A 21,213-nucleotide genomic window follows, 5' to 3' on the forward strand; every position below is an offset into this window, starting at 1 on the left:
CTAGTTATGCTGCAAATATAGCATTTGCTGTACACTCTATAAACACATCTGTCTCTGAACATGTTATCTGCAACATAGTGAATACAGTGTATACACCGTGACAGCATATTGTGTGGTGCTGTGTTATAATGCAGTGTCAGTGGTGTGTTCTGTGTGAGAGATGACATGGAGCACTTGTTAGAAATGACACAAACTAGATACAGATTCTTGGTTAGGATTTACAATACTCCAAATGTCTTCTAAATACTCCCAAATGACCTGCACTCCCTATTTGCTCAAAAAAAAAGTTAGTCAACACAGTCAACACTTAAATGGGAGTGGTATATTTGACTATATGATCGTTGTTGTAGGATTAGCAAAGTAATAAAATATTTACTGCTGACTGCATGCCAGCTGCAATGTATTGATGTGCTATGGAGCCAAATGTTCAGCTCTGACGATCAGGAACTGGCTACTCCAGTATGTTCTGTGCGGCAGCAGAGTGCATCATGGGGAGGACTTCAATCGGTGGTTATGTGGCGCCCTCTTGTGTGTGCATGTGCTACCCTACATGGCAAAACAGGCACGAGCAGTCAAAGCACAGGATATAGGGTGCTACAAACAATAAAAAATTCACAGTATATCATAGTACTACATTTATTGAATGGATCATTTCCACAGGACTTCAAGGACAGTACTCTTTACTAATTATATAAATGGCGCTACCAAAAATATTGCTGCATGGAAAGACCACAATGAAACACTTTGAGACGACAGAGACGTAAAAATATTAGAAAGTACATATGCCTCCCATGATTCAACGAGTCCTTATACTTCACTTAAAACCAAACATACAGTACAGGTATATCAAAATAGACACAAATATATTATTATAAAACATATTTCAAACTGCATGCCACTTGTATAGAGGAACAGGAGACATACTGTTTCTTATCAAAATAATATTTTGTTATCCAACACATATAATCTACAAATTCCACCCCAAATTTGTTGTGCAATTTTCTTTGAAATCTCTGTTAAGGCAATGATGGGACAGCACCACAGATGCAACCACTGGAGTTACAGGTAGGTAGAATCAAAGGCCACAAGCACCCTCCCAAAGATGTAACAAATATATTTTCAGAAGAGGACAACAGCTACAGTTTTGGGTCAAAAGTTGCAGGTTATGATCCTCAATGGCTGTCCTGAGCAGTAGTAGGAGTGTTGTATAATGATTCATGAGCCATCAATGATTAGGCCTGGCCTTTAATATTATAAAAACTTAGATAATTTGATGTAAATATATCTTAAAAATACCAGCAGTGTCTTAAAGTGTAAATACTTACCACAGCAATATACCAGTATTCATATCAGACTTTCACAGTGACTTTTTGCAAAGCTTCCACAAATGTTCTTTGCATAGTTAATAGATTTTCTGATAGTAAACGCATAGAAAACTAAATCAGTGTGTAAAAGATGGTCTAGTCATTATGTGAGGGATGTCCCTATTTACTGACAGAACAAAGTGCAAAATCTATACATCGACTGCGGCTGTGGCTAACACATATTCATGACCGCCGTTAGCCCCGCAAGCCAGTTTTCATGCTTTTCTGGTGGCACTTGCGACCAAGGTTTCTCGCCTGGTGGTTACAAATGCCTGTTGTTTTTCATAATAGGCTGCCTCATTAATAAAAGTGGGATAGACGGTGCCTGAGCCTTGGTACCGGATGGTCTTCCCATCAAATGTTTGGAACATAGGGTCACCGGGGTTCAGCGGTTCCCAGTCACAGTCCTGAAACAACAACCAAAGCGTTAACCACAGGGAGAGTAACTTGAGTATGTTGCTCACACTAAAATAATATATTCCCACATCAACCAACGCTGTCTCATTTCCTCTTTCATAATAACTCATGTTTACAGGTTCGACAGGTCATATATACATATAGACTACAGACTGAAGACAATAATCAGACTATTCTAACTCTTACCTGCAGATTGGGGTGCACCATGGCAATGATGTTTCCATTGGCATCTCTGGGGTAATCGATCCTCTCCAAGACCCGGAAAACTTCTACTGTGCAAGGAGGGAACTCCATGCCTGAACAACGCATAGAAGACAAAGACACACCACCATTTCATATTATTCTAACAACAAGAGAAGTAAATGAAGACATGAAGAATAAACAGAAATGAGCTACAATCCCTCCCATAAAGAATGTCTCGGAGTGAATGAAAGAAAAGGAACAGTGGGACAAAGAAGAGAATAAAACGATCTACGAATAGAAGAGAAAGACAAAAATAGGAATGCTGGAAGAGAAATATCAAGCAAGGCAAATGAGCAGTCGGCCATAGAGATGGAGTGGGATGATTTTCAGCTCCAAATGATCCCGCCAAAGAATACGCTTTTCTCAATGATCAGCGGATCATTATGTAAGAGCAGGCCAGACTGAAAAGGTCTGAATAAAAACCTCCCTTCATTAAAGCAATATTGCTGGTCAATACCAGACAGTATATAAGTGACACCTTGTTAAATGTAGTCTACAAATAGAGAAACACATACTGTGTATGAATTTGAAGTGTGTGAATTGGTGGTTGGGATAACGCAACAGAGAAGTATGTTCTAACAAATCTTTGCCAATCAAGACCTGAGTTAGAAGGCTGAATATCTAACTTCTGAACAGAGTCATTTTCTACAGGCTTATAAGACGTTTACTCAGATAGTCAAGCCCTGCGAGGCTGTACGAACATACTCACAATGATAACGAATGCTAACACGCTGATGCTAAGAAAGTTGCTTATTAGTACTGAACACAAAGTAGAGCTAAGAATGGGCGTGTATGTAATCAATCAATCAATCAATCTTTATTTATATAGTGCCAATTCATTAGAATTGTTATCTCAACATGTTTCCCCTAAAGAGCAGGTCTAGACCAAACTCTGTAATTAAGAAAGAGAACAAAGAGAGAATTCGAAATTAAGGATCCAAGTATCCCCACATGAGCAAGCATCAGATATTATTTAGTCATAAACCAAAACATCAAATAAATGTAAACTGATTGATGAGTGATGGTAAAGGAATAGGAATGGATTCATCCTATTGGAACCATTAAAGTCCAGTAGTTGTTGAAATGTTTCAGAGCAAGACCGACCAATATCTCCATCTTAAACCTATAAAAATGAATTATTAAGTGAAAAAAAACCCAGTAACAATACATACTACATGTATCGTGTATATATCAAGAAATACTAGAGCAGTATTTGTTTTGTTTCATAAGATTAGAATTGAAAGACACTGATGCTGATTCTTTATGTTATTGTAATGTCCAAAAAATCAAGCATATTCAAATAAACTGTGAGGTTGTTGCTGTGTGATCTTTTTGTGTCTGTCTCTTCTAACTCCCACTTCTATGTGCATATTTGTGCGTCATCAGCTGTTTAGGTCTTGAGACAGACTGGTAAGGCTAAACAGCAGCCACTAATACAGAATAGTTCATATCATATGTAGCTCAATTAGAGTATTTTGGTAAGGATTGTTGAACCAGGAGCTGGAAGGTGCCTCGCAGTGCCAAAGGGGCCTTATTCAAGCGGCAGAACTAAACAGGAAATGGTTTTGGACATTAAGTGAGTAGGTGCTCAAATGAACTCCTTTAATTGTTAGACTGCTGAGCTGTATTGATATGCAAGTGGCTGCACGGAGCAAGAAGGACAAATGTTCCAAGAGTCACAACAGTTTTTTCCACTCGCTCCATGTGATTGTTATTCTTCAGAGTCATTTTCAGCCGGAGCAACTATTGAATCTGTTTTAGCCAAACGAGTTGTTTCTTCATGCTGCTCTGCTTCAAAGCACAGGAACACCGATTCATCACCATGCCCGAGCATTCATCGGCACTAGTGTGGCCCCACGACAGAAGATTACCACACCATTGGCAGCCACAATCTAATGACATGGAAACTGACCAACTCCCAACAAGCAGGCCATTCAACAGCCGGCAAGTCGGGGGAAACCAACAGACCGCAACTCACACTTGGCACAGGCAGCTTGTTCACGTAAAACGGGGAAGGAAAAGCTGCCTTGCACCTAAACATTGCTCTGCGCCTCAGGGAGGAGAAGGGGCAGAGCGCAGGCGGGGTGAACCAGATGCAGATAGATTCAGACATCTGGGTGTAGGCACATCTGGATGAATCAGACAGGCACCCATGGGCGTATTGTCACAAAATGTTTCTTGTCAGGATGATGCGGACAAACAGGCAGAGTGTCTGTAAACAACCTATTTTTCTCTGACATAACACATGATGAATCATGATATTAGTCAAAGCTAAAATTCTAGAGACACTCCTCAATACTTCACTGCAAACTTTAACAACAAAAACTAATTCAGTGGTCATGTATGTTTGAATCTGCTGCTGGATGTGATGTAAATGCGTTAATGCTTAATGTGTTATGGTCCGCTACGCTCTTACCTTCGTTAAACATTTCGATGAAGTCCAGGGCATGTTTCAGTATTACCCTCATGGCTTCAAAGATGTTACTCCTCAAGACACCTTGAGGCTGAGGACCCACTTCCAGGCCTTCAATGAAACAATCACAAGACACATTCGCACATGTAAAGCTTTTCTTTACCAAGTGAACGGACGCCTTGAGAATATCTTGAATAGTGTCCTCTGTCCTCTGCTTGGACTTGAGAAACTCACCTACAGGGTGCTTGGCAACAGAGCGTGAAGTGGAATATTTCAAAAGAGGATGTTCGTTCAGCAGAACGAGGCAGCTGGCTGGAGCGATGGCTTTCTGCAAAACCAAAAAAAAAAAAAAGGAGATAGACACACACCTTTACCATGGTGCACATTAACTGACCGTCTCAAGCAGACTTAACTGTGTGTGACTGCTTTATGGTTGTGCTCGACTGAATGGAAAATTTAATCTGCAGCAACTCACGTCGGAAGAAATATGACACACAATAAACAGAAGAACACAATGACCGTGTGCATGAATCAGATTTAAGTTGGTAGTGTGTCCTGGTGATCAATAAAGGTACTAGATTATTTTCAGCTCAAACACCATCATGATTCTTGCCTCCAAAGTTAATAAAGATCTCTGAATCTGAATCAGCCCTGTGGCACACTCTCTTTCTTTTCTATTCTTCCAAATGCGTGTTTGATGACCACCAAGACAAGGATTTAAGACGTCAAAGAAAACACTGTGACCCAGTTCCCCACACGAGGATTAGGTCCTAAACACAGGATATTTCAGAGGATACTTCTGCTGAATTATGCCTGTAGATAACAGCACGGCTGTCCATGAAACTAAAATCATTACTGATGTTAAAGCCTGTTCTCAACTAAACAATGATTGCACACACTCACTAGATAAATCAGTCTGAGATCTCAAAATTCAGTTTGTTATCTACACAGGGCCGAAAAATTTGTCTTCTATCTATGTGTGTCTGTGTGGCATTTTCTGTCTCTTAAAAGTAAAAAACCTATTTCTCATGACCTCCATTGCTTACAGTCACTAAGAATATGTTGGTTTTGGCTGCTTTTTTTCCTCCCCAGTGTTGCTCTCTGCACACCTTTGTTTAGTATTGAAGAGCAAGAACTAGAGCCGAAAGCAGACCGGGTTCAGTTTACTCCAAACGGGTCAGCAGGATAATAATGTAATGTCAGCAAAGTAAGGCTCGTCTTTTTGCCTTAAAGTAACCTGACATCTGCTTCTCACTTCTCGTTATTTCTAGTAATTATTCAACTGCGCCAAAGCTAATGCTATGTTGACTTAATGTGGTTGAAATACTATCTGCACTGAACATCTATATGAAACAAATTAAGAAAGGGTCTTCTCCGGCTCATGAATGATTTGTGGCTCGGAGCACATAATGACCAAAGACAGCAGGCGTCACTCTGGTTTACACAGATGGTTGAACGTTTGGATGAATTAGTCACTTAAAGGTAAACTGAGGATTATATTATTTACGTAGGTTAACCGAACCTCTCCAAAGAGGCCTATTAGTAAAACATTGACTTTTCAGCACACAAAATCAGAGCTGAGTATTGTTAATCGTTAAAGTAACAGCTGCAATAACCCAGTATCAAGTAGTATTGAAACATCTCCAGTAAAATGACACCTGCATTTGATCCTTTTTGTACACAAATCTAGAAAATAAGTGACTATTTGTGTAGTTTTGCATGCAGCCAATCACCACAAGCTTATTTTGATTTAAAAGGTGGTGTGATTGGCCCACTACCGCAGCAGCTATAACCCCCCATACGGTCTGTCTTGGTGAAGTCAAGCGGTACGTATGTGACAGAGTTGGCAGTTGAGTGTGCCGAGATGCCAGCGAAACATTCAAAAGTCTGACTTGCACTGCAGCCTGTGGTGCCTGATGAAAATAAATGCATAAAATGTGAAAGGATTGTCTCAGGAAAAACATGGTATACCAGTAACATGACTGTGCACCTCATCAAGCATGGAGAAAAGGTATCACTTTAAGGGTATCATAACTTTTTAAACATCCAGCCCTACACATAATGAGATGCTAATCTTAGAAAATCACACTTCTTAACATAATGCATACTGTGCCGTAAAACATATTTATGGCAGATTTCTCACTGGGGTCTGGTGTTTTATTTCACCACTGATCCTGACTTCCTCAGATCGCCTAATGTTACAGGCTGAGCCATAACATCAAAATAAAAAAATCTATATTTGCTCCTCAAGGGCGTCACCTTGATGTAGTTCATCATCTGCAGGTTGAAGTTGTCTTTGGAGCTCTCCAGGATCAGAGTGCAGCCCATGTTGGACGTTGTGTTGTGGAGGTCAAAGATGACATCGTAGGCCTCCGGGCTTCCTTTGGGTCCAAATATCCTGTTGATCTCCTGGGCTCTCTGCACCTCGTAGGGCAGATCATCTCCTCCTGGGGCACTGTAGGGCACGCACGCACATGGCATAACAGAACAGTTTATCAGACAATTGCGCTGAAGGAACAATGAGTTACAAAGCATGGTAATCATTTACACAACTGTTTGACCTACCACGCCCTGTATTACTTTCACCTAACTGTTGGCCACAGTGGAAAGATCTCTTGAGTAACAACGTACAAGTGAACACACTAAGCGAAGGGATGGGAAGCAAATGTATGTTTAAAATGACCCGAAAAACAAGTAAAGGAAGAATTTGTGTATATGTTAAAACATTATTGATGTCCTGATAATGTGATTCCACCTACTTTGTTAATGTAGAAAGTCCTGGTGACCATTCATACTACACTGGAATACAAAAGCTGAATTCAGCAGGACATTGGCCTCCTTTTGGAAGTGTTCAGAAGAAATATAATCCACTTTTCTCCGAGGCTTGCATGTCCGCACTGAGGGATCCTTGAGAGGTTTGTTTTGTCCCCAGACTAAACCCCCCCCTGCCCCCGGACAAACACTCACCGTGCTGTGAACAGAGAATGAGAGCTTCCCCTTTTTTCTCTTAGCTCTTTTAAAGCATTTTAAAATAACCAGCAGTCTAGGACATTCTCCAAAGTACAACAGAACAGCACCTCTGCTGTCCATATTGTCTCGCCTCCCTCACATCTGCTCTTTTGACCCCATTCCTGGTATATCTGGTATTGTCTGGGCTGCCGGGACATTAGCACACAAGCACATTGTGAACTACAGCTGATAATGTGGATCTCCAGAGCGGAGCTGTGTGTCTGTTGAGGCTGAAGAAAAAGACACAAGAGCTCTTAATCTTCTTACATGTTTCCTTGAGAGGCCCGAAAGGTTTGTAAGCTGAGGAGCGTTGAGGAGAACTTTGAAGATCAATCAAAGTCTTATTTTAGTAAGAGCAACTTCGCCAATTTTTCATAAAGAAACATTACAACATATGCATCATACAAAAATCTGTAACAACAATCTGAACACAGTTATTGACAAGAGTGTTGTTGTTGACATTACTCCCATAACAGGAAAATAAACAGGATAAAAAAAAGGCCAAGACTAAGCCCTATTAAGGCTATAGGAACTGTAATAACAACCCCCTCGGTGGGCACCACTGACACACCATAATAACCTTGGGAATGTCATTATAAGAACCCCGTGATGGTTTATGAGCTCAGATGCTGTTGTCCAACCACGCTGGTAAATAGGCTGCCGCTGTGTGTGTTCGTGCACACCGACTATATATGAGCCAGCGTTTGCGTAAGACTTCCCTTTCCGCCGTGGTGCACACCAAGAAGAACAAATTCGCGTCACGTTTCGCTCACGTTTTTCCTGCTGGCTGACAGTCAGCTCCAGTCCGGGAGGAGGGGGCAGGCTGCTCTGCTGTTATTGGCATAGGGCCGGGGATGGAGGGAGGGGAGGAGAAGGGGGCCGGGGGGGGGCATAGTCGATGGTAAACACACACACGCACACACACACACACACACACACTACCTGTGATAATAACACTTTGATGGAAATATCCACGTGACTGTTTTTTGCTGTGGGAATGTCGTTAAGAAAAGAGTGTTATCTTACGCGCCGTAAATCACTCGGGTTTATCCGTCCAAACGGTGCTGGTTTTAATTCGCTTCAGCTCTATGATGCAGATTTCTTATATTTTCAACACACCTCATTAATAATATTGGATAATTGCGTTGGAGAGCTTCCAGACAATGTCACACTTCACAGTAGAGATATGCACATGTGCCATGTTTTTTAATTTTTTTTATAATGATCAGACCGAGCTCTAAACAATAACATCTAATGAGGCTCTGTTGTCAGAGCTGAATGTGTTTTGTGGGTCCGAGCCATGACAAAGTTTTCCATTCAACATGTATGACAGCAGACAGGAACAACAACAACAACAACAACAACAACATCCAGCAGCCGCCCCGCACCGTGGCAGCCCCGCCGTGTTTACCTGAGGTTCTCCGGGCTGAAGGCGCGGTTCAGGTCCGTGTCCACATATCTGGTGCACTTCTCCACAGCCTTCGGGTTGGTGATGAAGGGTCTGGTCTCGACCCCTTTCCTCTGGATCTCGGCGCTGTTCTTCACCCACAGGTTGACGAGCGTCACGCCTGACATCTCGTTCCCGTGCGTCCCCCCGAAAATAGCCACTCTCCTGACCTCGCCAACACGCGCACAGTTGCTGTAAGAAGACATGTCTGGATGCTGGACCTGTGCTGGGTCTGGACGAGGACGCGCTGGTCTCTGGAGGGGGGAGGGAGAGCTCTTCGGGAGCGCAGGGAAAGTTTCTTCCAGCTGGAGCTTCGCAGTCTCACTGTTTAAATGCCTGCTGTGGCTGCGCGCTTACGTAACGTGCCCTCTGGCTTGTTGTGATCTGTCACCGTGCGTAAAATGCGCTGAGTTGTGCACGACATCTCGAGTTTCTGACCAAACTCCACTTAACGAGGTCCCTCCCTTTGTTTACGTCTTGCTGTCAAACCACGAAGAGAGCCAATGCTGTTTCCGGTCAATGTCTTCCAAAATAAAACCCAATCAAAACAATGTTTCCATATTTTCGCACGTACAGGTAGTTTGTTAAGCTGGATTTGACGGGATACACTGCTTCCGGCCATGTCCTTCAAAATAAACCTAACTGACACGTTTAAGAAATACAAAATGTCAGTTGAAATAAATTGTTACCTGTAAATTACAGGAAAAAAGGGGCACAGAAAAACACAATGCCAGCTTTCAGCAAAGCAATTATATAATATAAACTAACATGGTAGCTGTTTCCATTCATGGAGTTTACTGAATGCCATTATTGATCCCCTTTTTAAATTTGTATCCTTCATAGAGGCAGATACAGATAAATAGGAGCAGACAAGTTGGTGAGTTTTTGAACTCGAAATCCGCAAAACTAAAAATATTAAGCAAATAAATCAAAAACACACAAAACATAATGACATACCGACATAAAAATTTAATTCCAGTGAATGTTTCTTCTTTCTAGTGAACATTTGGCCTATAGCAGTGGCACAGTATTACCTATTAACACTGACAGTCAGACTATCACATCATTTGCATTAGACTTCAGACAAACAGCATTAAAAGACATCAGATTACCTCCCATACGGTAATAAATGAGAATTTTACTTATTTCCAATTATTACATGGCCTTGTTGATCGCTCGATTCTGATTGGTCAATTATGACAATACAGTCCGTTATTTGTGTGTAGTTCCTTACAGTATCCTTTACTCATCAAATGAAAGTATTATTTCCACTTAAGACACAGATGCTGGGCAAAGTAAACTCCTCAAAAAGTTTGGAAACATTATTTCAGTCAATTATTTCTCCCCTTTAATAATACCAATTGGTATTGTATTTTATAAAGTTTTTTTATACATATATACATATATACATATATATATATACACACACACACACACACATATATATATATATATACACACACACACACATATATATATACATACACATATATACACATATATACACACACACACACACACACACACATACATATATATACACACACACACACACACACATATATATATACACACATATATACACATATATATACATACATATACACACACATATATATACATACATATATATGTATACATATATACACATATACACACATATATGTATATATATACACATATATACACACATATATATACATACACATATATATACACACACATATATATGCACACATATACATATACACACACATATATACATATATATGCACACATATATATACACACATATATATACATATACACACACACACACATATATACATATATACACACACACATATATATATATACACACACACACACATATATACACACACATATATATACACACACACACACACATATATATACACACACACACACACACATATATATACACACACACACATATATATATATATACACACACACACACATATATATATATATACACACACACACACACATATATATATATATACACACACACACATATATATACACACACACACACATATATATACACACACATATATATACACACACACATATATATATATATTCTTTTTATATAAAGCCTGATTAGTCACTTTTACAATGAGGTACAACTTGTAAGGATTGTGCATTCGTGGAATGAGCAACACAGCTAAACGTGCAGGTAGCGCCCTAAAAAAATGGGCCAAAATCCCCTGCAATAATCTCCTGTTGGTATTCACTATTGTTTTGAGCTACAAGTGTCCTCACACCTCACAACTGTCACACGTCACCTGTAACTTTAACACCACGTTTATGCGCTCAGATGACAGCTGATCGATCACTTTGTCTGCCAATCTGCAGCTCATCCAGTCAGTGAATTCATACTAACAGTCTGTTAAGAAGTCCTCGCTTGGATTATGAAGTCTCCGCTTGCCCGTTTTGGGCTTCTTTATCTTCCTACAGAGAGAAGTCTCCGATAACACGGGGCTGCCGGCTGTGATACTGGGGACGGCCGACTGCTCTTTTCTTTTCTTCTTCTTCTTCTTTTTGTCTTCTTGGGGCTCCAACTCAGCAGAATTGGTCAATGAGTTCCTCTCAGGCAGGACATCATCATCGCATGTCATTTTTTTCTTCCGATCATTTAATGCCTGATTTGCAGGAGTCTGTGACGATGGTGGAGTGTGTTCAACCGTGTTCAGTGTTTCCTTGGTAACGTGGTCAGAAGTGCTGCTACCGTGAGATATTTCAGCACCGTGGCCATGTTTGCCCTTTGGGAAGTTTAAAAGTTTGCTCTCTTCGCTCTGTGGACTCTTTTGTGTCACATGACATGGCTCATCTTCACGCTTTTTCTTCTTCTTCTTCCTTTTCTTCAACGTGGCGGCCTCATCAGTTGGAGAACGTCCCTCATCGGCTGCTCCTTCTGGTCTCTCCAAGGGGGTCACGGACTTGCTTTCATTTCCCACACATTTTTTCTTCCTTTTCACCCCTGTGCTGGCGCTTTCAGGTGAAGCACTCTGACACGTTTTGTTTGGTTCCTCCAAATCCTGCTCGTGATCATTTTCCACTCCGTCCTGTACTGCTGACATCCTCCTCTTCTTTTTCTTTTTCCTGACGCTGCATATTTGATCGCCCCAGACATGGGTGTCCACGCGCTGCGGAGGAAGGTTTTGTTCGCCGTGCGCCCGTACATCGTTTTCCTCTGCATCAGCAACGAGGAAGGATGAGGCCTTCTTCTTCTTTGTTTCCCGTACAGACACTGAATCATCGCTTTGTGCCAGATTGTCTTTGGATGTATTCCTGCCAGATGTTTCACTCACTTTTTCCTTATTTTTCTTCTTCTTCTTCTTCTTTGTAGTCACCAGTTCACCATTCTGCTCTTCAGACCACTTCTTTGTTTTCTGCTCATCTACATTTTCAAACATTTCATTTTCTTCAAGAGTGTGAGAGATATCCAGCCCCTCAGAGAGAGCTTTCTTCTTCTTTTTCTTTTTCTTTTTCAGTGACACCTCTGTGTCGTTAGTCAAGGTTACAGCGCCATTAGAAAAGGTCCCATGTGCACCCTCTCCTCCATCCTCAGTACCATCATTACAGGATGGCTCTTTATGCTTTTTTCTTTTGACAGGACCGGGCTGTAAAGCCTCTTGAGAAGCTGCAGTATTCTCTGAACAACTTCCTGATTCTACCATTTGCCTCGTTGACACTGGCGGCAAATCTGAAGTCCTGCTCCACGCTTCCTCTTCTTCTTGTTCCGCTGTAATTTCAGCGCGGGACTGTAACTGCTCTGCATCCTCATCACTTCTTTTCCTTTTTTTTTTCGTCTTCTTCTTCTTCTCCTTCCCATCAGTGACCACGTCACAGCTCCCTGAAAACACCGTCTCCTTTGCTCTGACATCAGATTTGAGGTTTCCAAACACTTCCTGTCGAAGATTTTCTGCTGCAGATTTATCCTTTTTTCTAACCTTTTTCCTTTGTTTTGGCGAAGGAATGTCTCTGTCCTCCTGTCTCAGTATGGCATCATCCTGTGCCCAGTACTCCGTCCAATTCTTTTCATTAAACTCCAGCACGTCACAGGTCTGCGGTGCCGGATGCTCCCTCCTGTTATCCTCAAGCAGGCTGGGAGTCTCATTTATCTCCACGTTGGCAGACGCTGCAGCGTGCAGACCCTCTGGCTCTTCCTGACTCTGGCCCCTTTCTCCTTCAACATTTTCATAATCTCCTTTGTGTTTTTTCTCCTTTTTCACCGTGGTTTCACTGCAAACACTACCGCTATTAGCGTCACTTAGGAGGCCCGGGACACTGTGGAGGAGATTGTGGCCTCCAGGTTCATCTGTGTGGGAGACGTCAGTATGAGGCTCTGCTACAGTTCTGGAGGACTTTCTGTCTTTCTGCGTGGACGGCCTCGGTCTCCCCTGTAGCTCACATGCTGTAGCATCACTGTTGTCGCACAGCTCTTCCCCCTCTGCTTTTTGCTGTAAATTAACTGTCCTGTTTCCCCAGAGGAGGCGTCTTTTTGTCCTCAGTGTTTCCGTTTGGGCCACAAAGCGTCCATCAATTATTACGCGTTCGTCCTTCCTCTCCGTCTCCTCCTGACCTCGAGAAGGCGACCCTCCATCATTAGAGCTCTCCGTGTGTGCGGCCTCCTGTGCGACCCTCAACGTGGGCGCTTTAGGTGGTGGCGTCTTCTTCTGTCGTTCTGCTGAAGTTTCTCGCTCGACATTACCCGCTTTCCTCCTTCTCTGCTGTTGTAACTGGCTGCACCAGCTCTGTTGGCTGTTTGCTTTGGACGGCACCAAGAAGCATGTCCTTTCCTGCAGGATAACACACAGATTGTAACAAGTTCACAAACAAAAGGCAAAGGTGAGATGCAAGATTCCTGTCTGCTTACCACAATTTTAATGTCTTCTGACTTCTCTTCTTCATCTCTGTAACAGAATAGATGTGTTTTATAACCAGTGAATCAAAAATGCTGGTGAGTGCTGATAAGACAGCACAAATTGCACAAATGTGAAAAAACAAACAAAACAAAACCGAACACACCACGAGAATAATGCTAATAAGAAATGAAAATGTATTAATAAAACCAATAAAGTAGATGAAAATAGACGAGAAGAAGTAAAATATCTTAAAAAGAACACAAAAACGATAAAATAAATGATAAAATAAAATGACTGATGGCCACAAAGCCTTCAAAAAAAATTAAAGAGATGAGTTTAAAGTTCATGTTTAAACATTTCTAAACTGTTTCAGCTTAGAAAACCATTTAATTGTATGAAGACCAGATTGTCTAAAATTGTTCTCAATAGATCAGTAACTTTATGTAACTTCAAATAAGGGTGATTATTCCTTCAAAACTAACTTACTCAGACAAAGGAGATATGCATTCCCCCTTCATGTCGACTGTTGGTAAGGATGGCAGCACACTGCGGCCCCACAGCTCTCTGACACACTTAAAGAAGCCTCCCATCGCAGAATACTGCCAAAATGAAACACTTTAGCACAGAGGAACATTGGCAAGCTTTTGTTTGAGTCAGCCAGCAGTAAGTAGTATGTGTATTAAAGCACGCGTTGTCCTTACATGAAGGCCTGTGTTCTGCTGGGCAGGCAGCAGAGTGTTTCTGGGCTTCCCTTTCCTCCCTAAGAGGAAAGGGAAACTATATTTGGAAAGTCTGTGTTTCTTTCTCTTCCTCTGTTTGTCAGTCCCGGATCCTCTGTGGGAGGCAGACAGCAAAGAGTCACCATCACTCTCCTCCAGGTGTCCGGGAGATGTGGGGCCTGACCACAGGCTGCAGCGACGTCTTGGGCCTGCTCTCACAGCCTCTGGGACAGGCTTCTGGGTGATGAACAAGCTGTCTCCCGAGTCACTGCACAGACAGTCACACTTTTAGACACTTCCAGGCTGCTGTTAGTGAAACAAGCTGCATCATCACTGTGACACACGAGGACATCCTCACCTGTCTGCATTGTCCTGTGTGGTCTGGCCCGCGTTAGCCTCGAGAAAGCGCGATATTTTCTCCACGTAGTCTGGAGGGGACATGTCCAGGGCAATGTGGAATGACTCCGTGGCTACAACGTCCGAAAGACCCGCAGCCTCAGTCAAAGACAGAGAACTGCGCGCTGCTGCCATCGTGCAACCTAGAGGAAGATGTTAAGGAAATGAGCGAGGAAATGTCTTCAGTGGCAAGAAAATAACCACTATTCAACAGAAATGTGCTCCAGATGAGTTGTTTCTACCAGATTAAAGACGAACAATTACACATCATCTAAATGTCTCACCGTAATATGGTGTGGCGGCACCAAAACAAATAAAACCGCGTACACACGCGGCGCAGGGTTAACCAGGAAGTGTTTAAACGTCATCAACGTGACGAATGATCATCTGATCACCGAAGAGGAGGCAGAAGTCACTGAAGGGAACAAGAGATATATCTGTTTATACTTCCGTTTTCGACTGCCCCGATTTCTACAATACATTTGAGTTGTTTTAAATCACTTTTAACACTAACCAGCGAAAGTGACGAATTGATACCTTTTGATTTAAATTGATGAACAAGCTCCACCTGCTTGAAGAACACCGTGAGATGACCTTGAAGGCTCCTGAGTAACTTTAGGGAGTTGACTTTGAATTAGATCGTGTCGGAATCATGTTTTCAACAAAATATTTCAATATCAGGCCTATTCATGAAGGTAAACCAGCAGGTGGAAATGGAGATAATCAGGTATTTGAAATAAACTGAAATAATTGGATTTTCTACACATATTGATACAAATACAGCCTTTAAGATGAAGTGAGTAGTTTAGATTGGTCATTCAAATTAATTAATATAATACCTTACACACATGTATTATATGTATTTAAACTTACCTGATTTATTACAATACAATGAGCAAAACAGACGAAGAAACACTCACTGGCAGGGGAGTTATCTTGTTGGTATTTACTCTTTGGCTGTACTTCACCCATAAGTTCCCTGCAACAGTCGACTTTTCTGCACCGCCAACAGTCTGCTGCAACTAAATACCCTCCAGTCCAGTCATGGCAGATATCAGCAAAACTGAAAAGGTGCAGCTGCACGCCCCAGGGTTAGAGGAGCTGCGTGGTGGTAAGGACTTCAGCTTTCATACACAGCCAAAAGTGGCACAAGCGCCTTTGCCCCATAACGACATCATTGCTGTTTGCAGTATTACAGGCTGGACTGGAAGACAACTTTGCTGAAGTTCAGGTGAGTGTCGTGGAGTGCCCAGATCTCACCAAGGAGCCCTTCCTGTTTCCCGTCAAAGGTAAGAGTCCATCAATGACACTTAATGCATGTTCCAGAGTGTGTAAAAGCTTCCACATGTCAAATAACCAGTGCATCACAACATGCAGCCAGATCTCATTAGAAGTGTGAAAATCAAATCTGTCATACCTGCCCTACATGTACATGTATTCAGCCCCTTCACGCACATCATATAGCCAGGATTATTTGTAAATGAAGATTTGTTTGGTGTTGGAATTTAAGTTTTCCTGGAAAATGTGGTACAAAATGGATGTTACTCATCACCGTGCGGTAACACGACTTTTCAGTGACTGCTGTGAAGTTTCTGGTGAAACTGACAGGCGCTATGAAGTCAAACTAGTGTTTACTCAGGTTTTCCTCAAATCAAGCCATGTCACCAAGGGGTCAGGGACCAACTAGTAGACTGCATTATTTACAAAAGCATCCTAACCAACCAATAACAGAGCTAACACAGCTCTTTACAGCATTAAGTAGAATGGAAGACAACCTGCTACTGATAATTTGACTGTGAGATTGACCAGTCGCTGTTGTGGAAACCTGCCGGTGGGACACTGGCATTTTGCTGGGACGGATTTATGTGAAGTGTGTTGAGATTTCGCAAACTGTACATATATATCTGCCTGTGTGGAACATCGAAGGGCTGCCCGGCCTGCGTCATGTCTCTCCTAATGTCTTCTGCGTCTACACACCATAGGCTTGTGCGGAAGTCCTCGTGTCACCGATGTCGGTGGTGTGCCGTACCTGGTCCCAGTGGTTCAGAAGCACAAGGTGATTTTCATGTTAGTTAGTGTTAGTGGAGATAATGCGCAGTGTCCTGTAGGGAGTGGGATTATTACATTACTGTGTCACCTCCTCTCAGGAATATGACATGAACAGTGTATCAAAGGAGCTGGAGCTCCCAGGAGCCTTCATCCTCGGTGCAGCTGCTGCTCCCTCCAGGATTGTTGGAATGAACGCAGAGGTAAGTCGTTTTTAGCTCTGTCACACCACAGGTACTGAAGTATCTTCACTTATCGCACTTTAGAGCTGCATATGTGATGCCTCCTGAAGGATGCAACTCTCCACTCAACATGCAAAACAACGATTTGTCAAAACAGTGGTTAAAAATCAATCAAAAAACTGGTAGCAGTGACATCTTATGTCAGAAAGTTTTAACATCTTTTATCAGCATGTCTGGCTACAAAGTAAATATTAAACGGCAAAAGACAAACTTTGGGTGCTCGTGTGATTGCTTTCTGGAGTTTGGACTGAAAGCTGCACATCTGGTAAGCAAAGGCCACGCTGGTCTGCTGTGGAGCAACAGATTTAATTCTTGCAGGAGTTACTGGCTGTTAAATGATGGAGAAATCCACTGAAATGCACTGAGGAGAGTTTCATAGGGGATTTCTCCACTGTAAAGTGTCGTACAGTCATTGTAAACCTGCAGTTTGTAACACAGAAGTTGATGGACTGAATGCTCTTGTCCCCAGCTGATGCCTCTGGTTCTGACTGAAACGGAGGGGAAGCCTGCAGTGAACTGCAGCTACTTCTCCTCCATCAATCCAGCCGATGGCCAGTGTCTGCAAGAAAAATACAGGGACAAATTCTCTGACTGCAATTTTGGACTGCTGGGCAATCTGTACGCCTGTGAGGGGAAGCCTGGAAAGGTAATGAGTGTCATCTGATCAAACAGGATCTGCAGCTTTTTGTCTCAGAGAATGAGCGATGGTGCGGAACATCTCTGGTTAAATATGAACTTAAACACAATTATCTGCGAGTCAATATCCTTGCTAAAGTAGTTGTTGTGTGTGAACTTCGACCCCGTCACTTGTACTACCTCATCGTGTGAGAAGATACACATTAACGGAGGGAAAGTGGCTGTAAATGTTGAGTTGTCGGGCCCCTCCAGGTCTTAGAGGTGCGGGCCAAGAAGAGAACGGGGGGCCACAGCCTGGTGACGGCCTTGAGGAACACGCTTGCCGGTCACTACCCTGATAAAAGCCTGGCTCTGGGAGGCACCTTCATCATCCAAAAAGGGAAAGCTAAAATCCACATCATGGTAAATACTGGACATGATGCAGAGGAGCATGACTGATAGTTACTGACACTTGCATGGATTAATTTATTTTCTCCTCATCGATAGCCAAGAGAGTTCTCTGCCTGCCCACTCAACACCAACGATGACGTCAACAACTGGCTCAAGCACTTTGAGGTCAGCGCCCCGCTCATCTGCCAGTCAGTGCTGTTGTCCAAAGACCCTGTGAGTAAAGCAGACACACTCTCACCTCCGTGAGATAAAACATGTTTATGGTTTTAGCGTCTATCAGCAGTGAATCTGTAAAGCAGGCGGCTCTGGAGGGGGTCTGTTGATTCGTGTGCTGTTTTTTCGAGGGTTTGGACCTGCGCGTGGAGCACACACACTGCTTCAGCCACCACGGAGAGGGGGGCCACTATTACATAGACACCACCCCTGACAGCGTGGAGTACCTGGGCTACTTCATGCCTGCAGAGTTTGTCTACCGCATCGACAGGCCCAAACAGACCCACGGAGTCGGACGAGACTGAAAAATGCATGAATGGATGAATGAATCATGAAGCACAGCAACTATTGATAATCTAATCACACAGTATGTGATTTATATTTAGTGCAATATAAAACCCCACAAACATCGAAATGAATGAATAAAAATGATTAGTTAGCATTTCCTTTCTCTTAATTCACATTTCATAAAATTCTTCTACATTTCTTATTAACAGAATTGCTACATTTTATGTAATAAAAACAATGTGTTTTTGATTCTCATGGCTGTTCATGATTGCAGTAATAATGTGCACTACCTCTATAATAGTATTTATATATATTTATATATATATATATATATATATGCACACACACACACACACACACACACACTCCCCTCCAAAAGTATTGGAACAGTGAGGCCAATTCCTTTATTTTTGCTGTAGACTGAAAACATTTGGGGTTGACATTAAAAGATGAATATGAGACAAGAGATCAACATTTCAGCTTTTATTTCCAGGTATTTACATCTGGATCTGATACACAACTTAGAAGATAGCACCTTTTGTTTGAACCCACCCATTTTTCATGTGAGCAAAAGTATTGGAACATGTGACTGACAGGTGTGTTTTGTTGCCCTGGTGAGTCCTATTACATTGATTATTCAAACAATAAATAGCGCTGAATGTCTACGTTCAGTTTCAGATTTGGGTTTTGCCTGTGCAGACTGCATTTATAGTTAGAGGTGTGACCAACATGAAAACCAGAGCGCTGTCCATGGGTGAAAAACAAGCAATTGTGAGGCTGAGAGAAGATGGAAAATCAATCAGAGTCATTGCACAAACATTGGCCATAGCCAGTACAACCATTTGGAATGTCCTGAAGAAGAAAGAAACCACTGGTGTACTAAGTAACAGACGTCGAACGGGTAGACCAAGGAAAACAGCAGCAGTTGATGACAGAAACATTGTGAGAGCTGTAAAGAAAGACCCTAAAACAACTGTTGGTGACATCAGCATCAACCTCCAGAGAGCAGGAGAGAAGGTGTCACAGTCTACTGTTCGCAGAAGACTTCATGAACAAAAGTACAGAGGCCACACCAGAAGATGCAAACCACTCATTAGGAAGAAGTATAGGAAGGCCAAGCTGGAATTTGCCAAAAAGTCCAGAGACAAGCCTAAAAATTCTGGGACAAGGTTTTATGGACTGATGAGACAAAGATGAACCTTTACCAAAGTGATGGAAAGGCTAAAGTTTGGAGAAAGAGAGGATCTGCTCATGATCCCAAACATACAAGCTCATCTGTGAAACAGTGGAGGTAATGTCATGGCTTGGGCTTGCATGGCTTCTTCTGGGATGGGCTCATTCATCTTCATTGATGATGTAACACATGATGGCAGCAGCAAAATGAACTCAGAAGTCTACAGAGACATTTTGTCTGCCAATTTAAAGAAAGATGCAACCAAACTGATTGGGAGATCCTTCATGGTGCAGCAAGATAATGATTCAAAACACACTGCCAAAACAACACAGGAGTTCATCAGGGGCAAGAAGTGGGAGGTTTTAGACTGGCCAAGTCAATCTCCAGACTTCAACCATATAAAAGCATCACAAAAGCAGAATGCAAAAGTTTGGTGATGTCAATGAGTCACAGGCTTGATGCAGTTATTGCAAGCTAAGGATTTGCAACTAAATATTAAGTCTTTTCACGTTAATCTATTTTAAGTCTATCTGTTCCAATACTTTTGCTCGCCTAAAAATTTGGTGTTCCGTTACAAATAATGCTATCGTCTAAGTTGTGTATCAGATCCAGATGTAAATACCTGGAAATAAAAGCTGAAATGTTGATCTCTTGTCTCATATTCATCTTTTGATGTCAACCCCAAATGTTTTCAGTCTACAGCAAAAATAAAGGAATTGGCCTCACTGTTCCAATACTTTTGGAGGGGAGTGTATATATTAAACAGTACCTGCCAGTTTTATTGTGGAAAAGATTTGTGGAAGACAGACCAGAGCAGATGTTTTAGTAATGTCTATGTAAAGTCCCTACACACACACACACACACACACACACACACACACACACAGGTTTTTACGTATTTGCTTGATTAGGACTCTTTAGAGCAGCGGCTAAGTGTACAAAATCTCCCTCATGTTTCTGTCACGGTTGCTTTTGCTGAGCAATAGCAGATCTATCTATCTATCTATCTATCTATCTATCTATCTATCTATCTATCTATCTATCTATCTATCTATCTATCTATCTATCTATCTATCACTGACAACAAAAAGGACAAAATATAAATAAAACAAAAAAAACATCATCTTAAGTAAGTGACAATAAAGGTGTTTACGTTGTCTAATTATACCCATTAGACGCATTTATTAAAAAATGCAAATAATCAATATTTAAAAGATAGATTTCTTTTTGGGTGTTTTAATCAGATGGTAGATTTACATGATGTAATAGAATAATACATAATATAAAATGCAAACAGCGCCCCCCTCTGACCACAGCAGGT

At 41.9% G+C, this 21,213-nt stretch overlaps 2 protein-coding genes and 1 long non-coding RNA gene across 3 annotated transcripts; 1 reads left to right on the forward strand and 2 right to left on the reverse strand.

The window, feature by feature from the left end:
• Positions 1–622: 622 nt before the first annotated feature.
• Positions 623–9,366, reverse strand: aspa (aspartoacylase). The gene is made up of 6 exons (XM_070844122.1): positions 8,858–9,366; positions 6,697–6,892; positions 4,672–4,765; positions 4,441–4,548; positions 1,968–2,077; positions 623–1,771 (listed from the first exon to the last, which is right to left on the reverse strand). Exons 1-6 carry the CDS (start codon positions 9,097–9,099, stop codon positions 1,580–1,582), a joined length of 942 nt encoding a protein of 313 aa, XP_070700223.1. The 5' UTR covers positions 9,100–9,366; the 3' UTR covers positions 623–1,579.
• Positions 9,367–13,323: 3,957 nt separating this feature from the next.
• On the reverse strand, positions 13,324–14,339 carry LOC139213570 (uncharacterized). The gene is made up of 3 exons (XR_011585438.1): positions 14,275–14,339; positions 13,800–13,836; positions 13,324–13,722 (listed from the first exon to the last, which is right to left on the reverse strand). It is a non-coding gene; the product is annotated as an uncharacterized lncRNA (long non-coding RNA).
• A 1,541-nt stretch (positions 14,340–15,880) lies between these two features.
• On the forward strand, positions 15,881–18,786 carry c14h11orf54 (chromosome 14 C11orf54 homolog). The gene is made up of 8 exons (XM_070843612.1): positions 15,881–16,014; positions 16,094–16,192; positions 16,886–16,959; positions 17,051–17,152; positions 17,661–17,837; positions 18,080–18,229; positions 18,314–18,430; positions 18,562–18,786. Exons 1-8 carry the CDS (start codon positions 15,948–15,950, stop codon positions 18,733–18,735), a joined length of 960 nt encoding a protein of 319 aa, XP_070699713.1. The 5' UTR covers positions 15,881–15,947; the 3' UTR covers positions 18,736–18,786.
• Positions 18,787–21,213: the final 2,427 nt, after the last annotated feature.

Source organism: Pempheris klunzingeri, chromosome 14 (genome assembly GCF_042242105.1).
Source record: "Pempheris klunzingeri isolate RE-2024b chromosome 14, fPemKlu1.hap1, whole genome shotgun sequence".
Lineage (NCBI taxonomy): Eukaryota > Metazoa > Chordata > Actinopteri > Acropomatiformes > Pempheridae > Pempheris > Pempheris klunzingeri.

What these genes read in the sequence shown, in the direction of transcription:
- aspa (XM_070844122.1), bottom strand. Translation starts at nt 9,099, where the DNA reads ATGTCTTCTTACAGCAACTGTGCGCGTGTTGGCGAGGTCAGGAGAGTG. An exon ending in AGATGATGAACTACATCAAG is followed by an intron (nt 4,766 to 6,696) that starts GTGACGCCCTTG and finishes TTGGTTTTGCAG; the next exon opens with AAAGCCATCGCTCCAGCCAG. An exon ending in TGGTGCACCCCAATCTGCAG is followed by an intron (nt 1,772 to 1,967) that starts GTAAGAGTTAGA and finishes TTGTTGTTTCAG; the next exon opens with GACTGTGACTGGGAACCGCT.
- c14h11orf54 (XM_070843612.1), top strand. Translation starts at nt 15,948, where the DNA reads ATGGCAGATATCAGCAAAACTGAAAAGGTGCAGCTGCACGCCCCAGGG. An exon ending in GTGAGGGGAAGCCTGGAAAG is followed by an intron (nt 17,838 to 18,079) that starts GTAATGAGTGTC and finishes GGGCCCCTCCAG; the next exon opens with GTCTTAGAGGTGCGGGCCAA. An exon ending in TGCTGTTGTCCAAAGACCCT is followed by an intron (nt 18,431 to 18,561) that starts GTGAGTAAAGCA and finishes TGTTTTTTCGAG; the next exon opens with GGTTTGGACCTGCGCGTGGA.